At 47.0% G+C, this 26523-nt stretch overlaps 1 protein-coding gene across 1 annotated transcript in view; it reads right to left on the bottom strand.

The window, feature by feature from the left end:
* The window catches only part of LOC147882800 (nucleotide-sensitive chloride conductance regulator (ICln) family protein), a 49592-nt gene extending 23431 nt beyond the window's left edge, over positions 1-26161 (bottom strand). Inside the window, exons 1-2 of the mRNA XM_087400898.1 lie at positions 25876-26161; positions 16046-16166 (exon numbers count right to left, since the gene is read on the bottom strand). Of these exons, the coding sequence (XP_087257024.1) occupies positions 16046-16166; positions 25876-26042 (288 nt within the window). The 5' untranslated portion in view covers positions 26043-26161. The remainder of the gene's footprint in view (positions 1-16045; positions 16167-25875) is intronic.
* Positions 26162-26523: the final 362 nt, after the last annotated feature.

Here is a 26523-nt window from a genome sequence, read left to right as displayed (position 1 = left end):
TACAGCACAGCCAGGCAATCTACGGGGGGCATTCTTTGGGAGAGATATCATCTTTTTCACAGAGACACACGAGAGTCCAGAGAGACCTTTGCCACGAGTGACAGGGTATACATGGAGATCTGCCTTCAGGCAGCACACTCGAACATTTGGAGTGAGAGGATCTGGAGGAGTGGCCATTTTGTACAGAGAGCATCTCGATCGGATCATCACAGTGGAGAGAGCGGATTCACATGCCCGATTCTTGTGGGTACGCATCCGCCGCAGAGCCCCTCAGCGAGATCTTTTTATTGCAGTTTGCTACTTCCCCCCGGCGCAGTCGATCTATTCTTCCACTGGACCAGGCCAGTCCATATTTGAGGATCTCTCAGCGGACATTGCAGATTTTTCACATCGCGGAGAAGTCATCCTTTTAGGAGACTTCAACGCGAGGACCTCAGACAGACAGGCCCTCACTTATGACTTCAGGGAGGATCCGGTCATACTCCCAGCATTTCACGATGATAGCCTCTGTCGGACTTCATCAGACACTGCACAGTACAGCCCACAGATCAGGGACATCAGTTACTGGAGCTCCTCACCTCGCACAGTATGGTCATTTATAACGGCTTGTCCAGGTGGCCACAATCTTCCATGCCTACATTCTCTTCTGCTTCTGGGCGTGGTACTAGCGTGATCGACTACATCATAGGTCCCCCGACTCTAGTCCCTTCCATCCATAGCCTTACTGTTAGCCCCTTCATGCCCTCTACCGACCATGCACTCATCCACTTTACTTTGACTAATGTCTTCCATGACCCACCCCCCCTCGTTATCATGACCGCTAACCCTATTACGAGGTTCATTTCGACCACCAGTTCGATGATGTATATAGCTAGAACCTCAGCCGCCTACTTCGTCCTCATCTATTAGATGCTCTACCATCCACGCAGGACCGGTCGGAACTTGTACATACTTCACTCGTTTCTGCCGCTCACATGTCGTTCCTTGCCACATGTCATTCGTCTAGTCCCCCACCGGTTGGTCTTGTTCCTTGCAACGGTTGGTATGACGAGGAGTGTAAGGAACTCCGCAGGAAACTTCATCTTGAGACCAAGGAGAAGTCTCCCCTCCTTGCCGAAACCAAGAGAGACTACAAGTGGTTGGTTAGGCGCAAGAAACGCCAATTTCTAGCCCGGAATGAGGAGGAGCTGAGAAGCTTGCTTTTCAGCTGTGACTCCAAGGAATTCTGGACCAAGTATTGGTATCCCATCGGAGGGTTTCCAAAGACCATAGCATTCGACAGGAACTCCAAGTTTACGTCTAACTTTTGGCGAGCCTTATTTGATAATTTTGGTACTAAGCTGCAGATGTCCAGCGCTTTGCATCCGCAATCGACGGCGAGACGAAAAAGTATAATGATACGGCATTTGATATTTTGAAATCATATTGTCATGATGCTCACGAAAAGTGGGAGCAGTTTCTTCCACTTGTGCAAGCCATTCTAAACGATACCTATTCTTTCGAGTATTGGTCGCACACCTTATGAAGCGGCATTTGGATGACGATTTACCTCACTCCTCACCTGGATGGTGTCTCCATCTCTTTAAGCCAACAAAACCACCGAATCCATGGCAGAGATTACGGAGTCCGTGAAAAGCCGCATCGCCAAAGCTCAAGCATCATATACACGCCAAGCTAATAAATCCAGACGAGATGTCCAGTATAAAGAGGGTCAATGGGTATATTTACACATTATCAAGCAACGATTGAAGCAAGTGGGCAAGCGATGCCCTAAGCTGTCCTTCAGGAGCACCATTCCCTATTATTCAAAAGATCAACAATGTCTCAATGAAGTTACGCCTACCAGACAGTTGGACTATGCACAATGTGTTCCATGTAGCTTGGTTGAAGCCATATTTTGGACCTCCTCTTTCAAAGATTTCCAACGAGCAACAACCTGAAGTTCTTGATGAAGCTGAAGTTTTGCAGCCAGAACAAATCCTTCATAAATACAAGCATGGGTCAGGACGCAAGATCCGGGAGTTTTACACCAAGTTCAGTGATCGAGGTACCCATGAAGCAGTGTGGTTGGACGAAGATTTTTCCAAGAGTCCCCCCAGATACTGGCGGACTACTTGGAAGCAATGAACCTACCGCCAAGTTAAGAAAAAGGGAATGTCACATGCACCCCTGCACTTGGGGCAAGGTGACACACTGGCTATATCGGCAAGTGCATTATAGTTCCCAAATAGGAGATTCTGTCGTATGATGTGACCCCTTTGTGAGCCCTTGTCCAAGGACAGTCAGGAACAAGCTACGTAGGTCAGTCTCTCAGCCTTAGGTCAAGTCAGTAGTCAATTCTTGTTCACTAGTACCCACTGGAGAACAGTAGGTTAAATGTTTCCATCTTATAGTTTAGGTCTTAGCCTAGGTTAGGAATCCGTTTAGGGTCCCCAAAGGCTGGACAGGTAAGCAAGGAAGGCACCCTGCAAAGGATGCCCAAAAACTCCCCTGGCAAATGAGCCAGGTTCTTTCGGCACTCATTCTACTTGTGCCCTGCCTTGTTGCAATAAAAGCACTTGATCTTCTTCTTTCTCTTTTTATCATCAGAATAAGATGAGTTACCAGAGTCCTTACCCTTACCTTTCTTTGATCCAGTCCAGAAAGCTGAATCTTCTCCAGTCCATGTCTTTTGATGCATGTCCTCCTCCAGAAGCATCGTACTGAAATCCTCAAAGTTGAGGGGTGGATTTCTGTTCTGCATATTCAGCGCCATAATAAGACCGTCGTACTTTGGTGGGAGAATCTGTATGCACCTTCATGCTAGATTCTCGCTGGTGATGGTGATGCCAATCGCAGTCATCTGATCACACAGATTCTTGAGGGCTTTTTATAGGCTGGTTGTAGGCCAGCCAGTCTGTAAAACAGACTGACTCGATGCCCAAAAACTCCCCTGGCAAATGAGCCAGGGAGGGCTTTTTATAGGCTGGTTGTAGGCCACCCAGTCTGTAAAACGGACTGAGTCGGTCTGTTTACAGACTGGGTTGGCTCAGTCCAGCCCTATAAAAGGACCCCTTGGCTGCCCTGTTTTCTCATTCAGTTTACTCCTGCCTTCAGTTCTCCTACAGCTCCACTTCAGCCTCCTGTGCAGCCCTTGAGATCCTCAGATCTGGCGCAGCTCTAGCCTCAGTCCCTTGGCCATCAGTTCAGCCTGATCTGAAGGTGACCACGCAGCACAACAGTCGGAGGTTTGGACCAGCAAACAGAGAGAGGTTTGGACACTGTTTCCTCAGCTTTCTCAGCTCTCTTTTACAGTTTACACAGCTCACTCTCAGCTCTATATTTCAATCATCTCTCAGTTCTCTCATAGGATCCATCACTTCTAATTTTCACTCTCTCACTCATGCAATAACCCTACATTCCGATAGACAGCACAAGCCTCTTCCTTGCCTTGCAGAAGCGTCCTACATCATCAGTGTGGACAGCATCAAGGTCTCGGTATTGGTCGGCGTTGCCTCTCAGGTCTTTGGGTCTGCTATACGTGTGCACAGTGAGCTCTTCATAAGCGTGTTCCATGCTCTCTTGAAGAGTGTTCTTTGTATTTCTCAGCTCTCCAAGTATAAAGCAAATTCTCCCCTAATTGGGGGAAGGGGCCCCCAGTGGGTACAGGGACCCAATCGGCTGTCGACTCTACTCTCTCTCTACCCTCATCTCCTTTCTCTCTCTATGGTAAATAACGCTCATTCCTCGCTAAAGGTTTAAAGAAGGTCTTGCTGTGAATTACACGATCAAATAACCGTTGCATGCTACACAAGCTCCCCAAAGGTGAGAGGCTTGGTCCTCTGTTCTGCAGTGATAGTAGTCACAAAACTCTTAAAACTTCGAGCTTGAATCTACCTTCTGACCAACTGCCGCGAGCTGGTCCCTTACCACCTTGACTTTTGTCAGATGGTCATGAACATTGGCTGCCTCACTCATGTCCAGATTGTACAGTTGGTGTTGGAGCATCATAATTTGAGATGTATTGTCAATTTCATACAAATCCTTCAGGATAGCCCATGCCTCTACAGACGTCTCAACTATCTGGATGTGCGGAAGAACAGAGTCCGCCGTGGTCCCAACGATTAATGCTAGGGAGTGGGCATCTTTCTCTTCCCAATTCTCAAGCTCTCCACCATCCACTGGGATCACAATCTTCCCCTTGCTGTCCAGCAAGTCTTCCGGTTTTGCCTCCACCCCCGTTGTTAGCTTCCACAACTTCCGGTCCACTAGATGGCTCCGGAATTTCATCTTCCAGATCGGGTAGTTCGCTTCCCTGACTCTCCGAAGTTTGGGATGGTGAATGAGAGGAATCTCGAGTAGGAGGAAGGAAGAGAAGGGGCTGAAGAGGCAACAATAGAATCTTTGTCCTCCATCCTTGCTGTAATAAAGAACAGTAAACTAAATTTACAGCGGAGAACTTGACCACGCAGCAAACCTGAGTGTTGATTGGAGTCGCCTACTTGCTGAGGTACTCTGATCTAGAGCTGTGAACCTAGCTCTGATACCATGTTGGAAATAGAGGATAGAATCACTCACACCTCACTTCCGATCTAACTCATACAACACTCAGAGAGACGGAGAAAGAGAGTATATTCTTCCACAATCGTGAGCAGACAAAAGCTCAAAGGATGAGCGTGTACAAACAGTTCCGTGATGCTGTCAACTGCTGAGCCTATTCCTCTCCCTCTATGCGCTTGAGGCTACCTATGCAGGTGATGAAGAATAGTGGAGAAATGGAGCCCCTTTTATAGGAGGGCATGGAGCCCTGAAAGTTGACCGACCAGGCCAGTCTGCTGCCCAACCAGGCCAGTCTGCTGCAGCCGACTGGACCGACCTGGTCAGGGCCCTTTTTGGGGCTGAATGTGGGCCAACCAAACCTGGCTGGTCTGGCCTATAAGTAGGCCCTCTCTGGTGGCCTTTTGTTGCTGCTGGCTGGTCCTGGTACTGCTCCAGGTGCCTCCATACCATGCTGGGGCAGTCCTCCATGCAGCTAGGTAGCATTCTCACATGATCTCCACCTTTTGTGCATGCATGCATGGCAATAGCAAAACAATTTCCTTTTCTTGAATTGTGTTGCATATAATTCTTGCAAAATCCTCGAATGCTATGCAATCCTCGAGACCCCTCTGCCCTTGCACAACCCCATGTCTTGGTTATATCCACTTCACCCAACTTGATCTCCCAAAACACTCTTTTGGATGGTCCTTCCTTATACTTGGAACCAGTAGATGCAGTAGTACTCAATGAATTTGTTAAAAATTGCACTACATCAACTGCCTGCTTCAAGACCACACCATCACTCTTGAGCTGCTCTTGTGCAAGGGCCCTTTTAATCATAGCACCTGCACCATTGTGCTCTCCTTTGCCATGTCCTAATCCAAAGAAGTTCCAAGTCATCTCAACATTGGTTAGTGTAAAGAATCTGGCAACAAGGTAAATTGGTCTTGTTGCCTTAAACTGAGATGCCTCTCCATTGGACCACACCTAGTGACTTTTGAATTCTACCCCTTGTTCTTCAAGCCACTTGCAATGAAGCAAAAGGCAATGCTATACAAAAGGAGTGCCGTGTGTTTTATCATCAAAAATTTAGAAATGAAACTCTTTGATAATTTGGTCATTCACAAAGTTACGGCAATAAGTAATATGAACAAGGATTGTACACTGAATTGTCCCCTCAAAACAGGGACTCACAGGTGGGGCGATGACTTTTCTAACAGTTAGCCCCTCTTCCAAAGATTCCCTAGGTAGGCACTCGATTCTCTGGAACAAGCTGGTTTTTCCTGACAATCAGTTTGTGTTTTCTTTTCTTTCCCATGATCAGTGCCACACGGATTGCTAATTTGTGTAGTTGGTTTGTCAAGCATTAATAGAAAGCTCTTTTCTCTAAAAAATGATAAAGTATAAGTACTTGCTCATTTAAGTTTCCCCTTTGAATGTTTGATTCATTAATGAAGCTATCAAGACTATAGTTTAATACTTTGACTACATAGTTCATGTTGTGCTGATTGCAATGATATAAGTTTTGTTTCGTTTAAACACGAGTAAAAGATAATGACCGTCTCAATGTTGATCAATTATTGAATTAATTCGGTGCATGTACAGACTTAGGATTAAGATATTCCAAGGAATATTCTTTGATGACATGGCAAGTAAAATAAGCTCGAATGACTTGAGTTAAATTAGGTTGCTCTGAGCATAAAGCTGATATCTCATACATAAGGGAGCTGTCGTTAAGGAGACCTCTAGGATCAGAGTCACAGGGATGACACTGGGCATGGGGGAGGATTCCCAAGGAGAACCTGAAGGACAAAAAGGTTTTGAGGTGAGACCAGAGACGAGGATGGGGTTCAAGAGTCCTATGGCAGGGTGGTTTTAGCAGGGAAGCCCTCATATAAAACTGGAGTGTTGTGTTGGGTTGCAGAAATATAGAGCTCACTGTTTCACATTTAGAATTTCTTTGCCCCAGTAGGACTTATAAAAACTTCGATTATGGTTTTGTTGTGTAGCTGCCAGCGATCTTAGTAAGAGAAAGTACAGCACAACAGCTTTGTGGGAAAGCTCAGTAGGTAGCGCCTCAGCTTCTAAAGCTTTGCAAAGGGCTTGGTGACACAAGCTAGTGCAAAAAAGAGAGTTCGTAATGGATGCAAAGGCCCACGGACTGCGCTATGCAGATTTTTGTGGCTGATCCACATAAATCTCAAGTCCAAGTTTCTTTCCAAATATCTTGGACCATAAGCTCCAGCTGTGATCCTCTTTAGACCTGTAAATGTCCCCGTTTCCACCATAAAGGCTTCACCAGACGCACCATGTTCCACTTCCAGTAACCTGCAACTAACTTGTGGAACCTCAAATGGATGCAGCACAGTGTAACCTGAAAACGTGTTTCGGGCAGTAGAAACGTGAAGAAACGTTTCTAAGAAACGTGCGAAATGTGAAAGTTTTTTTGAATTTTTTAAATAAAAGATAGACTATTTTTATTATTTATATAAAATACATTAATTTTACACGTTTCTAGACGAAACATCTGTCAAAATCTCGAAACGTTTCTCGAAACGCGTTTCTAGAAACGTTTCTTGTGACATTGATGCAACACATCAACATATGAGAGCCTTCCTCGCTTGGACCTCAACCATTGCATCCCTTCATTAATCCCTAGACCTAGACATGACCCTAAGCCCTAGCCCTTTTCATTTGACGAAGACCATAATCTAATGGTCTCATCCTTAACCGTCCACAGCTTAGATGCTACCTCTCATGGTCTCCCTCCTTGTTTTAGGAATGAACCTATACGGAGGGTATCCAGCAGCAGAAGACTTAGAGTGTCCCACGAATTGCACGCGGAAGTATTTAACTGAAGAATCCCAAACTTCTTTCCTTATGTGTACTTCACAACCATGTGTGTGTGTGCAAGGCAGTAAATAGACAATGCTCCACGAAAGATATAGAATCCACAAAAGGTATATCTCTATCCAAAACCGGACACAATACAAAAGAGAGATCCAAAAACCGTGGTCCTCTAACCAAAAGCTCTTCTATTATCTCCTTGGCACTCCTAGATCCTTGAGCCCGCGTGATCCTCTCTGACCTTCTGTAGACTCTTCCTCCGTGATCCCCGTACCTTGCTGCCCTGGAAGACAGCCTAGGGTCAGCTCCTTCCTAAGCTGAGTCTGCAGATTCTTAGTCACTCCACTTCCTAGATATAGGCCCAAGGAAGGCTGCTCTGCTGCTCCTTTCTCCTCCCTGAAGTGCTGCACTGGTGGATGCTGAGGGAAAGGAAAGGCGAGCTAAAAGGAAGAGAAGAAACGACGGAAGACCCACAGGGAGGGAGAGGGCTCCAAAGCCTGTCAAAAAGCTCCAGGGGCAGTTGGCAGCAGGCTGTTGAGGACATCACGAATCACCATGCTGGTGGTGTACCCTCTAGCCCCCGTCCCTTCAGTGACTCGTGAGGCTTTTAGCCTGTTGAAGGGGCTGTGTATCAGTCTGCGGCCCAACCTGCACAAGGGAGGATGCTCTTGTTAAAGAATAGGAGGGAATGAATCACTCAAACCTCCACCCAAGATCTCTCCAACTCTTCCTCACACTCAACTCAGATAGATGATTACAGATGCAATAAACATTCACTCAGAGATAACTTAAACGGAGAGAGAGAAACAGTATATTCATCCACCGGAAGGTGAGCAGAAACTGGCTCCAAGGGAGCAATACAAGCCCCGCATACAGAGCAGGCCGTGGATGCAGAGGAAGCCCCAGCTGGGGGGGGAACAGGAGGAGGAAGCGCCTCTTCGGTTAGCGAACCACCGGGTCTACCTCTTCTCCTCGGAGTTGCCGCGGCTGTTCTCCGGCACCATGACTCCCTTCTTCCTGTTGGGATTGCCCTGGGAATTATCTCTCTTTTACTTAGACTGTGGCGAAAACTCAGCAAAGTGCTGGAGAAAACTGATGGAACTCTCTCTCACAAACTGAACCAGCTCTAGTGCACAGCACAGCCTTGGAAGGAGGCTTTCAGTCTTGCACTGGATGCTGGAATGACTGAAGGAGTGGGCCTTTTATAGGCACTGCCCAGGCCCTTTGGGTTGACCGACCAGTAGGGTCGGTACCCTGTCTGGTGGCCAACCAGATGGCCCTGGAAATCAGACCAGGGTTGGCCCTGGTCGGTGGCCCTGGTTGGGCCGACTTGGCCTGCCACAGGCCCCTATTTAAGGGTGCCTTGTGCAGCCAGTCTATGCAGCTGCAGGCGCCTCCAAAGGAGGCCCAAGGCCCCCTATTTCTCTGCTGTTGCAGGCAGCAACCAGCCCATGTGCAGGTTGCCTATGATGCCAGCCTGAGTCTCTCTCTTTCCCAGCCCTCCTACCTCTCGCTGCCCCTTGTCCCCTCAAATCGGGGGCTCACAGGTGGGCACAGTGAGTTTCTAACACCCCCCCTCAATGTCACAACTGTGGGCCAATCCCCACGTGTTTGATGAGGTGCTCCATCTGTTCTCGAGGGAGTGCCTTCATGAAGAGGTCGGACAAGTTGTCGACGGTCAGGCAGTAGATAAGCTCGATCACGTCGTCGATGATGAGCTCTCGAACAAAGTGGTAATGAACTTCGATGTGCTTGGTCCGCGCATGGTACACTAAATTCTTGGCAATGGCTATGCAACTATGATTGTCGCACATCAGCACTGTTGCGTCCTCCTGACACACGTCCATGTCCTCCAGAATCCACCTCAACCACAGTGTCTCACAAGCTGCTGTACACGCGGCTCTGTACTCTGCCTCTGTAGATGAAAGGGCCATTGTGGGTTGCTTCTTACTCAGCCAAGAGATGGCACCAAATGCAAGTAAGAAACAATACCCTGTTGTCGATCTTCTGGTGTCAGCATCACCCGCCCAATCACTGTCACAAAACCCGCCTAGTTCGATACCTTTGGTGTAGGTGATCCCATAGGTGCAAGTACCCTTTAGATACCTCAGCACCCATAAACCTGCATCCCAATGACTCTTCCTGGGAGAAGCAGAGAACTAGCATAATAGCCCAACTGCATAACAAATATCAGGTCGAGTATGGGTAAGGTAAAGCAAACTTCCTACCAATCGTCGGTACAAGGGAGTATCGACCGGCTGAGATGTGTCGTGAACACTTAGCTTGAGCCCGACCTCCATGGGAGTTACTGCTGTCCTACAATCCTCCATCTAAAATCTCTTCAGAAGTTCTCTCCGATATTTCTCCTGTGAAATGAACATCATGTCTTTGGCCTGCTTTACTTCAATCCCAAGAAAGTAATGTAATAACCTAAGGTCAGTCATCTCAAACTCAGACATGAGTAGCTCCTTGACCTGTGAAATCTTCTTGACATGATCACCCGTCAAGATAAGATCATCAACATAGAGGATGAGTACCAGTCGCAATCCCTTCTCAATGAACAAGTAAAGGTTTGCCTCAGAAGGACTCCAACTTAGCCCTATCTTCTGAAGGAATACATCAATCCTTTGGTACCAAGCTCTAGGGGCCTGTTTCAGCCCGTATAACGCCTTATTCAACCTGCAGACCTTTAATGGGGACCCTGGATCTTGAAAGCCCGGTGGCTGCTCCACGTATACCTCCTCTTCCAGGGTTCCATTAAGGAATGCAGACTTCACGTCCATTTGAAAAATAGGCCACTGGAATTGGGCAGCAAGGGCGATCACTGCCCGGATAGTAACCATGCGGGCTATGGGAGCAAATGTTTCATCAAAATCCATGCCTTCAGTTCGAGCAAAACCTTTGACCACTAACCTTCCTTTATACTTATCCAAGCTGCCATCTAATTTGTATTTAAGTTTGTATGCCCACTTGTGCCGATGACTTTCCGTCGCGGGAGCCTCGCCACTAAGTCCCAAGTATTGTTCTTCAGGATAGCATCCATCTTTGCCTGCATGGCAGCGTGCCATTCTGGATTGTCCTTCGCCTCCTCGAAGGTCCTTGGCTCGTCAAGCTGAGCCACCAATGCAAAATTCATGGATGGGGTCTTTTGAAGACGTTGGGACCGACGCAGTCCGAAACTGCTACTCTTAGGTAATTCGGTGACCCGAGACTCTTCCAATGTCCGTAGGTACCATTGGGGCAACCTTTTCTGCTTCTCTGTGGGAGGAGGTACTAGAACTGCTTCTGGAACATCCTGCTCTTCCTGAGTATCGTGTGAAACATCAGCTTCTGATTTTGCCACCTCTTGGATGGTCAACCTGGGACGGGGTGGGTTCGGGGGTTGAACAATCTCCTCCTCCTCAATCTGAGGCTCCTCCTCGGGTTCAGGTTCCTTTTCCTCGAAGACAACATCCCGACTGATAAGGATTTGCTTCTTTACTGGGTCGAAGAGTCGATAGGCCTTGGATTCTTCGCTATACCCAACAAAGATACATTTTCTGCTCCGGGAATCAAGCTTGGTCCTGTCTTCCTTGTGCACATGCACCCATGCATTAGAACCAAACATGCGAAGATGAGTGATAGAGGGCTTCTTACCATAAAATGCCTCATATGGAGTCTTGTCCTCGACGATCTTCGTCTTGGTCCTGTTGAGAATGTGTACGGCTATATTAATAGCTTCACTCCAATAGGCTTTAGAAAGGTTCCTCCCTCGGAGCATAGCAAGCCATGTCTCTATGGTGGTTCTATGCTTCCTCTCGGCTATCCCGTTTTGCTGAGAAGTATGTGCTGTGGTGAGTTGTCACTTGATCCCATACTTGCGACAAAATGTGTTGAACTCATTTGAGGTGAATTCTCCCCCCCTGTCTATGCGGAATGTCTTGACATCCTCCCTGTCTCCTTTTCAACTCTAGCCTTCCAGTCCTTGAACTTCTCAAAAGCCTGAGACTTTTTAGCCAAACAATATACCCAGGTCATTCTACTAAAATCATCCACAAAGAGAAGTGCGTACCTGGATCCTGCCCATGATGCTGTAGACATTGGACCACAAATGTCGGCGTGCACCAACTCAAGTGGTTTGCTGGCCCGAAACGAGGCCTCTTGTGGGAACTTATCCCTATGCTGCTTGCCTTCTAGACAAGCCCTACAGACATCATCCTTGCCTGTAATTGGTGGAAGTCCATCCACCATCTTCGACTTTGACATTTCAGCCAAGATTCCATAGCTGACATGACCGAAGCGCTCATGCCAAAGTTTGGATTTCTATTGTCTTCATGAACCAACATTGCACTGAGACGGTACAGTCCGTTTTATTCAACTCCTTGAGCCACCATCTGTCCATTTGCTTTGGATGTCACAGTGACCTTGTCATCTTGAAAGAGAACTGCTATGTTGTTTTTGTCCATCTGACTTACAGACAGTAAATTCTTGCAAAGGTTGGGTACATAAAGTACTCCAGAGATATCCTTCTCCTCGCCTGCGGTTGTAATGAAAGGAATGCTACCGATGCCCTTCACAGGACACGTCCGGCTATCCTCGACAGAAACTTTGGAATCCGGGTGTGTACTTTTCATGATTTTGAACCAAGTCCTTCTGTGGACATGTGCTTGGAAGCACCGCTGTCAACATACCAACCCTCTTTACCTTCACTGATTGCATATGCTGAACAATGTTCACTGATTAAAAACAACTGTCCAGTCGTCACATTGGCAGAATCATTCTTAGGTTCTTCTTTGTTCCTGGCTTCTCTCTTCCGCTTCTGATCCGCCGCCTTCTTTCGGCATTCTTTAGCGGAGTGGCCAAGCTTTTCACAGTAATAGCACTTCATTTTCCTCTTGCGGTCAGCGTCCTCTGACTTCTTGGACTCCTTTGGCTTGCCTTTTCCAGGCTTGTCTTTGGCCACTAATGCCTTCTCGTCGGTTTGCATAAAGAGTTTCTCTCGAGCCTCCTCCTAAAGCAGGAGTGGGCCAAGCTCTTCAAAGGTGATTGGCTTAGTCCGTTGACCCGCAGTGACCGTAGTCACAAAACTTTTGAAACTCCGTGGCAACTTGTGGAGTGTGAGTAACGCCAATTGACTCGAGTCCACCTTCTGACCAACCGCTGTGAGCTGGTCCCGCACGACTTTCACCTTTGTCAGATGATCATGCACAATATCACCCTCATTCATATCAAGATTATAAAGCTGATGCTGAAGAGTAATGATACGGGCTGTATTATCGGTTTCATACAGCTCCTTCAGTATGGCCCACGCCTCTGAAGACATCTCTGCCAACTGGATATGAGGAATCACAGCATCTGATGTCGTGCCAATAAGCATTGCTAAGGCTTGAGCATCCCTCTCCTCCCATGCATTGAGTTCATCCGCATCTGCTTCAACTAAAACTTCACCTCTTTTGTCCACAATGTCCTCCGGCTTCTCCTCGGTCCCAATCACAATCTTCCACAGCTTCCGTGCCAACAGATGGCTTCGGATCTTGACTTTCAAGATTGGATAGTTCGTCCCATCGAGCTTTCCAGCTTCACCAAAATTGGGAATAAATGAAGAAGGAAGATGACTGGAGAAGGAGGAAGGACGAGCAATGGATGTATAGGCTTCTGAACGCTGATCCATCTCGGTGAATAGTAAACTGAAAAACTGAAGCAAAAAAGGATGTACTGACCTCCCGTGCTAGCCTGAGCTGAAAACAAAATCGCCTTTCCGCCAAGGGACTCCTTCCTTCAGAGAGTGCTTTGATGAAGAAAAGTTGAGAGCCTATGGCTCTAATACCATGTTAGAGAATAGGAGGGAATGAATCACTCAAACCTCCACCCAAGATCTCTCCAACTCTTCCTCACACTCAACTCAGAGAGATGATCACAGATGCAATAAACACTCACTCAGAGATAGCTTAAACGGAGAGAGAGAAAGAGTATATTCATCCACCGGAAGGTGGGCAGAAACTGGCTCCAAGGGAGCAATACAAAACTCAGCGAAGTGCTGGAGAAAACTGATGGAACTCTCTCTCACAAACTGAACCTTTTATAGGCACTGCCCAGGCCCTTTGGGTTGACTGACCAGCAGGGTCGTTACCCTGTCTGGTGGCCAACCAAATGGCCCTGGAAATCAGACCAGGGTTGGCCCTGGTCGGTGGCCCTGCTTGGGCCGACTTGGCCTGCCACAGGCCCCTATTTAAGGGTGCCCTGTGCAGCCAGTCTATGCAGCTGCAGGCGCCTCCTTTGTAAGGGTGCCCTGTGCAGCCAGTCTATGCAGCTGCAGGCGCCTCCAAAGGAGGCCCAAGGCCCCCTATTTCTCTGCTGTTGCAGGCAGCAACCAGCCCATGTGCTGGTTGCCTATGATGCCAGCCTGAGTCTCTCTCTTTCCCAGCCCTCCTACCTCTCACTGCCCCTTGTCCCCTCACATCGGGGGCTCATAGGTGGGCACAGTGAGTTTCTAACAGCTCTGTAGGGTGCCCTCCACAGCTCCAAACGTACTTGCTTGAAACAAGTGCATATGGGGATAGCAAAGGTGCAAATATAGCAGCAGGGGAGGTGATTGGGTGCTAGAACAGAGACCACTTCTTGTAGTAAGAGCAGGCTGCTCAGGGCTAGCAAAGGAGTGGAGTGATTCGTCGTAGTCAGCAGGCTCAGGTTGGACAGTACTCCTCAATGTAGAAATAACAATATAGCCCATCTATAACTACACTTGCATCTTTCTAGTGACGTTTTTGTTTTATCTCCACAAATAGCCATCCTATATCGTAATAGTCTTTATATTCGCCACCTTCTTTTAGGTCAGTCCAAATTTTAAAGGAGTGTGAAACAACCTTACAAGCATCTTTCAACACTTCCTCTGCTTAATGATGACCTGCACTAAACTTGAAAATGCAAGGCAAAAAGGAAATTTGTATACCTAGATGAATCCAAGAACATTCCCAAACTCATCCTCTAAAAACACAACATAGTGCAGTTTCAATCTCACGAGAGTCACGAAAGGAAATTTGCCCATTTCATACCTAATCATTAGCTAGATTATACTTTGATCATTAGTTTGAGCAAGACAATCAACTCGAAGTAGATGATGTTACCATATTCTTAAGGAATGAACTATTGTAAGCAACTCTCTTATATATAGTTGGGGCATGCCATTTTGATGTTTCGCATGTGGACCCTTATTGAAGAGCGTGATGCCAAAGATAGTGGGAGCTTGGACCGTATGACGATTTGGCTTAGGAGGTAGTATGGGACACATGATCTTACTCTTAGTTGGACTAGCTTCCTCACGGTCTCGACCTCTAGATCGGGGGTGGTTCGTGTATCTGGCACCCATGGCTGGGTATTGAGCCACTAGCTCTCCTTCTTATGGTTTGTTCCAATAAAGCATATTCTCTGTGATGAAATCTCCATTGTTTGATTTCTATTTTGAGCTTTCTTCTCCTATTCAGGCATTGACAAGGTGTGGTCAGGCTATGTAGCATTCTAACTCAAGATAGTCATTCCAGATACGGGGCATAGAAACTTATAAATACAAGCCAAGGGCTTAGCTATATAGGGCTCCAAGCCCCCCAACCTAGCCGACCTGGTAGGGGCTAAACAGCTGACCCAGGTGGTCTGTAAAACAGCCCCTGGTGGGGGCACACAAATTGAGGGCTGGCTGGCCCAGCCTGGCCACAACTGGAACAGGTCATCTAGCCCTCCAAAACTGCCCAAAACACAGCGTCTATCATCCCTGCTGAGTCAGTCTGCTGCCTGACCTCTACAAGCCTGTGGATCTGCTCCAAACATTCCATGCATACTAATGTGGACAGCCATACAGGTGCTGACATCAGCACTGATGTCATCGCTGCCTTTTCTGCTGGGAAGTTCTGCCCCCTCCATCCGCAGACAGTCACTGGCAGTGCCATGCCTTTGCTGTACTCCATGGTGGCTTCCATCTGCCAGGTACTTGCTCCCTTGTGCTGCCTACATGGCAGCCTGTTTGCTGCCCATGTGGCAGCTCCATCCTTGCATGTTTTGCCCTATGGTTCACCCCCCCAATGCACTCCTCATTTGTGGACTCACAGATGGGGGGGTGACCAATCTAATTCCAACACCTTGTTCCGTACCTAAGGTCTCAATATTATAATTGACAACAAATTTGGCCTTTCCCACTTCGCTCACTACTTTGTATATCGGTTTGGTTGTCCATTCATGCCACATATTTCTTGATTCCATGCATACAAATTTCTTAACCCTTTGCCCTTGCAAGCACCTGCTATTGCCCACAAAGGGTTGTGCTTGCACCCCCTGTGCTCTCCTTGCTGCTTCATAGCCACTATTGATGTTTAACTGCAGTAATCAGATCCATGGATTGAACAAGGACCTAAACGGTCACACTCTGCAATCTCTTTATCGGCCTTCACTGCTAGAAAATTCTGATATCAACAAATCCGTAGTCAAACAATACACAAAGGGTCACCCTATGAGCAACTCTGCACTAATCTATCCAGAACTGCGCTCAATCACAGCTGGTTTAAAACAAAGGTCCTAGGTGACACATATATTGTCAAGAGCATAATTTTTATATTCAAGGAATCCCTCAGCTGCAGAAACTATACTTGACGAGACCATCACATACAAGTCTCCAAATTGAGAGCTATGAGCAAGATACTTGAAATAAAAAGACCTGAGTATAGATACAAGGGGTTGGATAAGCCTCTGGATCCCTTGAAATAGCATGCATTGAAAGTGAAAGAAAGTCCACCGCATAGCCTTTAATGTCTACATCACTCATCCAGATCAACCTCCTGCAGCAACATTAAAAAACACAATTATGAGAATCAATCTATATACATCTAGTTGAATCAGAAACAAAATGCAATTTATAAGAGTTGCAACATTCATACATACAATTAGAAACCATCAACTCCAGCATGCATAGCACGGACTAGCTTCCACCAACTACACCAACACCTAACGACTAATGAAACTAAATCAAAGAATGCTTTCCCTCATCCCTCAGCCCACACTCCTGACCATAGATTTATACAACCGTCTTCATTTGACTTATTTAAAGTGCAAAGAGAAGATGAATCAACTTGACAACAAGATAAGAGTGAAAAAAAAGATGCTCAAGAACAAGGGAGCAAATAAATGAATATGAAAGTGTGGATCGTGCTCTCCTAGTGCAACATGGATTTAGCAAAAGATCAAGGGGGATCAAACATAGAAGAAACTCCATGAGAGACATACGGTAGGCAATACTCAATCTATTCCAAATTTGTGTGTATCATGTCTCTTATATAGAGAGTACCCTTGGAATAGTCAACACTTGTGGGATCCTCAAATCCACATCTCTCCTTCTGGATATCCTTGATCCACATCTCCACATCATGTAGTCCACATCCTAGGGTGGTTACTTTAATACATTCCTTATCACATACCTTTGCCTCTAATTCATCTGCACATGGCACCATATCTCAACACCTCCCCTTGGTGCCATGATCCATTGGCTACTGCAAGGTGGTTAGATGTGAGTTTAGATTCCATCACCTCCCCTTAGTGCATAAATTGCTACATAAGGTGGTCAAGTGTGGCTTTTACATGTCAATACCTCCCCTGGGTGCTTTCATAGCTACTCTCAGGTGGTTAGGCTTGATTTACAAACGTGTGGGCTAAAGGTGGCAAGGTTTTGCTTCTCAATACTTGATGTTGATGGCGTTCTCTTCTTTGCTTGATGTAGCTTAATGCATGATGCTTTGTTCTTCCATGTGCCTTGATGCTTTATGTGTGGATGCCATGTTCTGTGCAATGGTCATCTCATGCACTTATGCTTTTGGCATGCTTATGACAACGAGATGTGCATTCATGCTTTGATTTATCATTTGTTGCAAAGGTCTTACCAATTGATTTCTTTCAATATTAGAAGTGTCTAATTGCTAACAATGATTCTGATTTGACAAGCGCGTAGAGATCGAAAAGACCATCACTTTTCCCTTTTGGAGCACATGAAAATTCTTTCTGAATTGAGAGTTATGGCTTGTCGAAGCTTTTGATCAAAAAGGAACCATTGATGATGTGGCACAAGAGGCATTCACATGCTGCAGATACACTGCTTAGCAAGGGCTATTGTGCTTAGGTGGCACTATGCCACATTGCAATCTCTTAACCAATTGTAGTTAACTCGAGGTTAAACAAACTTAACTTTGGTCATGCTAACGCATGCAATTGAACCTAACCCAGCTTGACTGGTGAGTTTAACTTAACCAGTCATACTTGATCAACCAAGTTAAAGATTAAACCATGGTTAGTTATGATCTTGCCATGTGTCAATTGTGGAGACCTTAGGAGACTTTGTGAAAGAGATAATTCTAAGCAGAGATCTCGTCTACAATAGAATGAGGACGGTGTCGCGGCCGGTGGAGATCGATTGAAGGAGCGATGCGATGGCTCGTGAAGCTATGCTGTAGTTGATGTAGTCGCTCTCGAGGTGGAGGAGAAGCCACTTGCTATTGTTGTTGTGCTGAGTTGTTGCAAGTCGAGGCTGGAGAGTTGGATGACCGTGGGAGATATACCGTTCACTGGAGAGGGTCGCCTTTGCTTTCTGAGCCGGTGCAGGTCAGAGTATAGGCTGGCGTCAAATGGAGGCTTGTTCGATGAAGCTGGGTTGAGAGTCGTAGGGCGTCGTTTGGTGCTGTCTGAGGGTGAAGGCCGTCGGGCTGGTCTGAGCTATGTAGCAAGAGGTCGCTCAGGCTGTTGTAGACTCGTTTGCGCACTAGGTGAGGCAGAAGGAGGCATGGTCTAATCGCTCGTGCAACAGGAGTCTTCAATGGAACTTGGCGTTTGGAGATGGAGTCGTTGGTGGCGCGTTGAGCGATAAGGTCAATGGAGCCGCTCAATTAAGCGTGCGCGGCTGCTGGAGCGCTACAAAGGTTCAAAGGTTGGCCTTGTAGCTTCAAAGGTTTATTGTTGTCGCCCGGTTGCCAGGTTGTTGATGGAGAGGCACTGGAGCTGTCATCTGGTCACATGAACAATGTTTGACCAGGTCGACGTTACATGCAGAGTGTCAACCGTTTCGCGGGAGGCAAAAGGAGTCGTTGTAGGTCGAGTTCTCGTTTATGGCAGCTAGCGCAAGTCGTTTGCTTTGGGCCTTGCTTTGGGCCTGAGCTTGCTCCGGCTGGAGAGGCATGGAGGCAACTTGGATACAGCAAGGTCGCCTTGGATATAGCAGGGTGGAGCCTTGGATATAGTGGACAGAAATTTCTTTCCCTTTGTGGCTGAGTTGATTGCGGCTGTTGTTGTCGTGGCTGAAACCTTCAGCTTCATCTTTCCTTACTTCTCATCTACAAACACATCTCCTCTCTCTTGAAGAAGTCACTCAAATCTCCCTCTTTCCCTTATAAGAACTCTCATACACAAGTATATAACAACGAGAATGTCTCTACTCTCGTAAGAGAAAGTGAATGGGAAAGAGTGGATAAAAATTTCAAGAATATCACTCACGAGAAAGCATGAGAAAACATGCAACTAATCAAGGAGAGCTAGACCTAAGCTCTGATACCATGTGAAAGTGTGGATCGTGCAACGTGGATTTAGCAAAAGATAAAGGGGGAATAAACCATAGAAGAAACTCCATGAGAGACATATGGTAGGCAATACTCAATCTATCCCAAATGTGTGTGTTCTCAACAAAACATGATAGGCCTCTTATATAGAGAGTGCCCTTGGAATAGTCAACACTTGTGGGGTCCTCTGATCCACATCTCTCCTTCTAGATATCCTTGATCCACATCTCCACATCATGTAGTCCACATCCTAGGGTGGCTACTTTAATAAATTCCTATAGCAATGCGGGCTGTTACTCTGATGGGGCAGCTTTATAGTCTTGAGTTCTCCAGCAGTAGTACTATGCAGCCCTTCCTGATGAAGGCTAAGGTCATCCATGACCAGCTTTTGTTCATGGGAGCTGCACTGACCTTTCTCCAGTTGGCGGCACTTATTCTCATCAAGCTACCTCCGGCTTATGACATGGTCTCTCGGGCCTTGCTGTGTCAGGTCTTAGCTAGTTAGTTAGTCTTCAGAGAGTACATGTGGGCCAGAGAGAGGGCTGCTTCTGGCCCTAATCACTTGAAATTCTAGCAAGCAAGGTGACTATATAGTAATGGACCGGCTGTGTTTATTGTTCATTGCTTGGTGTTGCAGTGAATATGGACCAAGGAGTTCGAGTTCAATATCATGGGTTCCTATATGTGATGAGTTCACTGCTTGGATACTGGACGTCGTGTGCGCCACAATTCATCCTCCTCCATTGGGAACTCACTGTGACTAGCTTGGGAAATCACAAAAGAATACGACTTCTTTGCTGTTTGAGGTGGCAATTCTTGGAGGATCTAGGCGCAGTGGAGCTATCTTCCGAGACATTTCCTACTGAAGAGTCCATGGTGGCATCTTCATCGATCGGCTCCCTCGGATTATTGTGCTCACCATGAGCGACAGAGAGGGTGTTAGAGTTAGGCATCTCATAGTGAGTGAGGGCTTCTATGTGGGTGTGCCCGCCCCTTTCAGCATAGGTGTCACTGTATGCTTGTGCCTATTCATAGGCTGTTTTGTAAGGCACATTGGCCCACACGTCAGCCCATATTATAGGGCAGCTACCCTAGCCACGCTTGGGGTCTAACCCAAGGCTAAACCTAAGTCAGGGAAACCAACCTAGCTTGGGTCGACTGACTGGCCTTGGGTCGACCACTGCCTCACATTCCCTCTCTCTCTCTCTCTCTCTCTCTCTCTCTCTCTCTCTCTCTCTCTCTCTTTGCGCGAGACAAAGAGTGCCCATAGCACATTCTATTGAGGTCCAACCTATCACAACTTTCGTCAGGAGGGAAAGCCAGAGATGAGGGGTCACAAACCACGCCCCCCCGCTGCAGCGCAAGGCGGCTCGCCAGACGTAGATACGAGATATTTTCACAGCTCACCAGAGAGCCATCACTGTGCCGGGCTTCGGTTTCTGAGTTCCAGCTCCGAGATCGACTTGTTTCAGCTTGTGCTTGGCTGGTTATGGTTATGATTTTGCTAGCATAGGTTAGTACTCAGCAAGGGCCCTAGCGCGCCCTTGCTCTAGCCCACTGAGGCTTGTATAAGTCTACTTTTTTGCTTTTGTCCTATAGCGGACATTAATACATCTCTCTCTCTCTCTCTCTCTCTCTCTCTCTCTCTCTCTCTCTTTGCTGCATGCTTCCACGCATATCACACTCACAATAAGAACGAGATATTCAAGGACGACGGGCTGGTGGAGCTGGGGTTGAAGTTGGAGTTCGAGTTCGAGTTGGAAGCCAAAGACCGCCTTGGAGATGCAATTGTTCCATCTTCTGAATGAGGAGGAGAGCATTCTCTCCTTTGCTGAAGGTACCAGGCAGCAGCCACCTATACCTCTGTTTCCTTCCTTCTCTCCAGTGGAGTTTTGACACTTTTCTTAACTGCATGAGGTCACATAGGCTGTGAGACTCGCTGCTGCATTGGGTCCTCCACCACAGATTTGTATAAACTCGCGCCATGTTCTACAGTCTTCATCCAATGTGAAATGAAAGTGATATTGGCCTTTTGATAGGGTATTCAATGTAGAAGTGCTAATCACCTCTTCCATTGCACCTCTAGCCCTAGCTCAGCTTCTCTTCCCCAGCTCAATCGTCTCTTTCTTCACCTCATCCCTCTTCTTCTTCCCTCCCTCCCTTTGCAGCTCCAAAGTTCCTCCTTCCTTCTTCTCCAGCCCGCTCTCACTCATGGTTTTTGCTGCATACTAGGCTGCCATCCTCTCATGGGCTTAGCTGCACAATAGGTTGCCATCGATGTGCTCTCCTTCCTCTTCCAAAGCCTAGATCTTGATTGTCCACAAGAGCAGGTTACTAGCATCTGCATTCACAAGTCTTGAGCTTGTGATAGGCTGAAGTTGTGTACTCTGTAGTTCGACGGGACCGCACTCTGCATTCATCCTCACCGTACATTTGTCCTGTAGAAAGTGCCTATCTCTATTCCGTCTCACTTTGAGCTCTAAGCTTCGTCACAAGCTGCTGCTCTAGCTTAGTCTGCTTGATTGGTTGGCTGTTGCACTGCGGTTACTCACAATCATATGCTTTTTCCCTTGCCGGTATGTATAAAGAAGCAATGAGGGAAGGGAGGAGGGGGGAGGAATTATGAAGAAGGTGACAGAGCTAGGGATGGCTATGAAGTTTGCGAAGCGTCACGGGAAGCATCAACCAATAAATATAGCACAAGCAACAAATTAAGGGGGGATGGCTAGTTCTAGAATCTAGATTTACAAAAAAGAAGCATGACACATCGGTCACAGCAGCAGACACATGAGCAATAGATAGCATGGACAGCAGGTAGTAGAAGTCCTAGTGAGAGAAGCACATCACCTCATGCCTCTCACAAGAAAGGAAAGCAAGTAGTAGAACTCTAGGGGTGCTCAATTTTGGTGCATCAGGTGGTCAGCCCCTTGGCTGTCCACATGGTTCCATCTGGGACAGTTCTATACTTGTGCATTGATCCTTGTCAACACATTACATGGAGCCAGATATCATGAGTGCATGTGTGTGCATGCATGCATACTTGTATGTGTGTGTGTCCACATACATGCATGCACACATGCAAGAGAGAGAGAGAAAAGAAAGAAAAGTGTATTAAAGTCCGCGGAAGGCCTCACGGGCCTGTGGGACAAAGTACAGCAAATGGAAAAAAACTCATACAAGCCACGGAGGGCTGATGCAAAGGGCGCACTAGGGCCCTTGCTGAGTACTAATCTATATACCTTTGTAAGACTAGAATAAGTCCAATCATGCAAATTTAGATTTTTTGTTGTCTAAAGGCCAAAAATCTACACAAAAAATAAAAGAGAAAATGAAAGAGAAGAAAAAAAAGGTAAAAAGGTAAACAAAAACTTTTATAAAAAACAAAAGGAAGACATTCTTAGCAAGCAAAGCAACAAAAGGAAGACATACTTAGCCCTTGCTCAGTACTAATCTATGCTGATCTAATGAGCTCAAGAGCTCAAGCAAAATCAAAATCAAACACGAACTGAAGCAAGCGGATGGCTCACAGTCAAAAGCCGAAGCCCAGCACCGTGGTGGCTCTCCGATGAGCTGTGAAGATATCTCGGATCTGCATCTATCGATCTATCTCATGTTGTGGCAGGAGGCGCAGCCTCCTCAATCTCTAACCCCTCGTCTCTGTCGGTCTCCCTAAAGAAAGTTGTGATGGGCCGAACCTCAATAGATTGTGCTCTGGTCGCTCTCCATCTCGTGTGTGGTCTCTGCGTCCCTCTCTCTGCGGCACCATGCCAACTCTCTCTTCTGACCCAAGTCGTCAGCACATCTCCATCAGATAGAGCCCAATGCAAAACTGGTCATGGAAGTGGATCAACTGTGAGAAGCCGATCCCCTCCAAGTAGAGACAATGGTAGCGTCCCCAAATCTCATAATAGGTTGAGCAGGCAAAAAGAAAATGCTCCTCTCTCTCAACCACCCCCAATGTGCATAACATGCAAATCTACTGCTCTTCGCATATAACTACAGCTCTCCCCGCCTCAATCCTCAGCTGAAGGGACGAAACCCACATCTGTCCAATGGCGATCCTCACTGCATGTGAGACTCTTCTATCCTCGAGATACTGGGATCTGATGATGAATCCCTCCTCCGATACTCTCAGAAAGTAGTCATGATAGAACTAAATCTAGGTGAGAAGCTCCCCAAGTCCGAGATATATCCACATGGTTTGCCAGGCATAATATTCAGATGGACTGAGTTCCTCCCTCACTAAAGACTAGCAAGGTTGGCCCTAGAGTCATCCAGACGACTAGCAGAGAGCGGAGCAAACACATGGGGTGCACGTATATCCACATGGTTTACCAGGCACGGTATTTAGATGGACATACTTCCCCCCTTTCAGTGCAGCATGGAAGCACCATTTGAGTCGATCCCATGAGATGAGATCAACTGTATCATATGGTTAAATCTCCTCTAGCTTCATACACGTGCATACCATGTGTCTGCTCCACTCTTGATGGTGATTGATTCAATGATAATGATGACGATGATGATGATGATGATGATGACGACGATGATGACGATGATGCCATTACTGATGATATGACTATGTACTACTTAACACTTGGCACTCAGCATGGTGATGATGCTCGTTTAGTAGCTCCACCCTTTCTGCTTGTTGTATTAGTTTTCTATCAGTCTCATAGACCCCCATCGGTCTTCCGAACACTTTAATAAACTTTCTTTCTTTCTTTCTCCTAGTGACTCTAGGACCAGGCTCGGTAGTCTCCAATGAGGTAAGTTCCAAACTATGTGAATGAATGTCACTACCTGAAAGACGACATCAACCTAGAGAGGTGTCGTAGTGAACTCTACCTGTACTATCTCATGTGGGACCAAGGGCTTCCTCAAATCATACTAGACCCAATAGTCATCTATAGCCGCTCAAACCTCCTCCACTCTGTCATCAGGAGATTACTCCTCCAGAAGGGTGCTGAGTCGGGTGCATTAAAGTGTCGGTGAGCCAGTACTTCGTCGACGAATCTTGAAAAATGTGCCTGAAAGAACTCTCTCTAGTTGGGCCAAAGCACTCTGCCCCCGTGTGTGTCTTGTGCCAACTACCTGAGTCATCATGAAGACGGGTTCTCTGAAGACTACTCCCAAATATGTGTGGGACTATACTATCTCCACTGGCTCACCTCAGTAAGTGAAGCTATCTCAGTGAAGCACTACGCGTGAGGTGTTGAAGATCATAAACTCGGTCTTCCCAAGGTTGACAGTCAGGCCTCTCTCTCTCTCTCTGCAAAACACCTCTAGGGCCTCTAGATATCTTTGCAGCCCCTCCGCTGAAGATCATAGGAGGACTATGTCATCAGCGTACAACCATATCTGTATCATGAGGTCAGCCAATAGTGATCCCTTGCCCCCCTAGGTGGTCTATGCACGATGTGATCTCATCAATGTAAAGTCTGAAAAGAGTCGATCAGAGGGGTCAGCCAATAGTGATCCCTCACCCCCCTAGGTAGTCTATGAAGGATGTGATCTCATCAGTGTAGAGTCTCAAAAGAGTCGATGAGAGGGGTCAGCCCTACTTCACCCCTATCGTGCTCTCGACCCAATCCGATAAACCTCATGGGGTACGGACTCTCTCTCTAACAGACTCATATAGGCTCATCACACCCCAAATCAAAGTCTTTGGTATAGGATCTCCTACTTTGTGTATCGGTACAATAGTAGTAGTGCTCCAAGCAGGTAAGAAGCCATGACATACAACATGGTTGAATATCTGTGCTAGAACCGGGGCTCCTATCCATGTGCAAAATGCTAAGTCAGTAGGCCCTCATGATCATGTTTCCGGTTGTGTAGCAGACGGAGAGCAGCCCGTACATTCTGTGAATTGAACAAGTGACAGGTCGTAGGCTTGGGCATAGAGGGCATGTCCAATAGTGCCAGCATCGGAACATCATACAAAGAGCATGGTGCCACACCATCAAATCAGTGATGGGAATAGGTGGCTTCCCCTCCAATAGAAGCCCCCATCCAATGGTTGGACCTCCTCCTCAAACTCATCTGTTATCTCATCCATCCAATGTGTGAGGAAGGCTCGCCTCTTACTGCGTGTCAATCGTCAAAAGATCCGTCGTGCCTCAGATGACTAAGGCTCGCTCCCGTGTGAGGTGGGCTCTCAACTCTACACTCGTCATCGAACCAAGGGTTTTAAGGCATCTTCTCATCTCAGGCCCGGGTGAAGAATGTGAAGAAGAATCCTGCCTTCCTGGGTAGGCCTTACAACGCTCTAGAAGTACAATGCCATTTTCACCAGCACTGGGAGTATAAAGAGATCCAGAAGCCGCTGTTGAAAAGGAACTGCTTTCAGAAGAGATCCTCCAAACTATCGTTTCTACTGTACTCGCATTCGAGCCTCCAAACCATCGTTTCTACTGTACTCCAATTCTAGCACCCACGTGTGAGCAAAGACTACTTTAGCAGGATCTAGTTTAAAAATACTTGAATGTAAAATTATACTTTGGCAGACTGTGCTGAAAACTCTGCCTGGAAACGCCGGTGAGACCAGATACCAAGCTATTACCTAGGCCGCACACTCCTGGCAGAATTAGAAGGAGATTACAGGGCCAAAGAAAGGTTAGGGTAGGACGGAAATGGAGAAGGAGAACGAGCGTAGAAAGTCGGGGCTGTGAGCACGAATGATCAGACGCGTTTGTGAGCTTTGCTAAGACAAATTTCGAGCGCCTATGAATTTATATCAATAGCATCGGATCAATACGTAAGTCCTGAAGCCTAAGTGTCGACGACTATGTAACCCATACTGCAAACGTTTTCATCTTAGTTGCCCGAATTAATTCTGCACGGCAAATTCCGAACGTCTCACAGAGCACTTTAGAACGAAACCAATTAGTTAAGGAAGTGCTCAAGGTCAGACAAGAAAAGCAACGCTCGTAGAGCAAAAAAGAAGCCATACTTGGTGGTGATGTAAAGCAAGCCGGGCTGCTGGAGAGGTGAATCACCGAGGGCGATACCAACGCTCGTGTGAAGCGAACAGAGAGCTTCTCCTGCGTCGGAGTCGAGGGGAGGGAGGCCATCTGAGTTTCTGTGCGTGAAAGCAACGATACCACGAGCGGAGGCCATAAACCCTGAATCCTGAGATGCTCACAAAAGACTTTCTTGCTCTGCAAAAACTAGCAATGGCGCGAAGAACCTCTAAGTGTATGAGGCTCCACCTTATTTGTATTTGGGGCCCTCGTAGACCTGCCTTTTCCCTCCTATGAAAGCTTTTTCCGAGCACATGGAACCCCAGGACCCAACGACGGCATTTCCCGGCACCTTCCCGATCGGAAAAGTGCGACTCATGTAAATTCGACGTTTATTGCGCCGCCATATGCCAAGTTGCACCTGACTGTTGTACATGTGTCTGCCACGTGCTTCGCATTAGGTGTACCGCTCTGTGGTCAGATTAGGAGGCGTGGGCTTGGTCACAGTGTGAGTCAATGTGGCGTTGCCAAACATGCTGTTACTGTGATGTTTGGTCAAAGGTAAGGCGTGATGTGACGCGTTGCCATTGTTCTAGGCAACTGTGTGATTGGCACTAGTCTGGATTGCGGATTGCTCG

Source organism: Dipteris shenzhenensis, chromosome 29 (assembly GCF_047967505.1).
Source record: "Dipteris shenzhenensis isolate YYH24624 ecotype China chromosome 29, Dip_SZ_1.0, whole genome shotgun sequence".
Classification (NCBI taxonomy): domain Eukaryota; kingdom Viridiplantae; phylum Streptophyta; class Polypodiopsida; order Gleicheniales; family Dipteridaceae; genus Dipteris; species Dipteris shenzhenensis.
The sequence above is the reverse complement of the archived record's forward strand: the minus strand, read 5'-3'. Positions and strand labels throughout refer to the sequence as shown.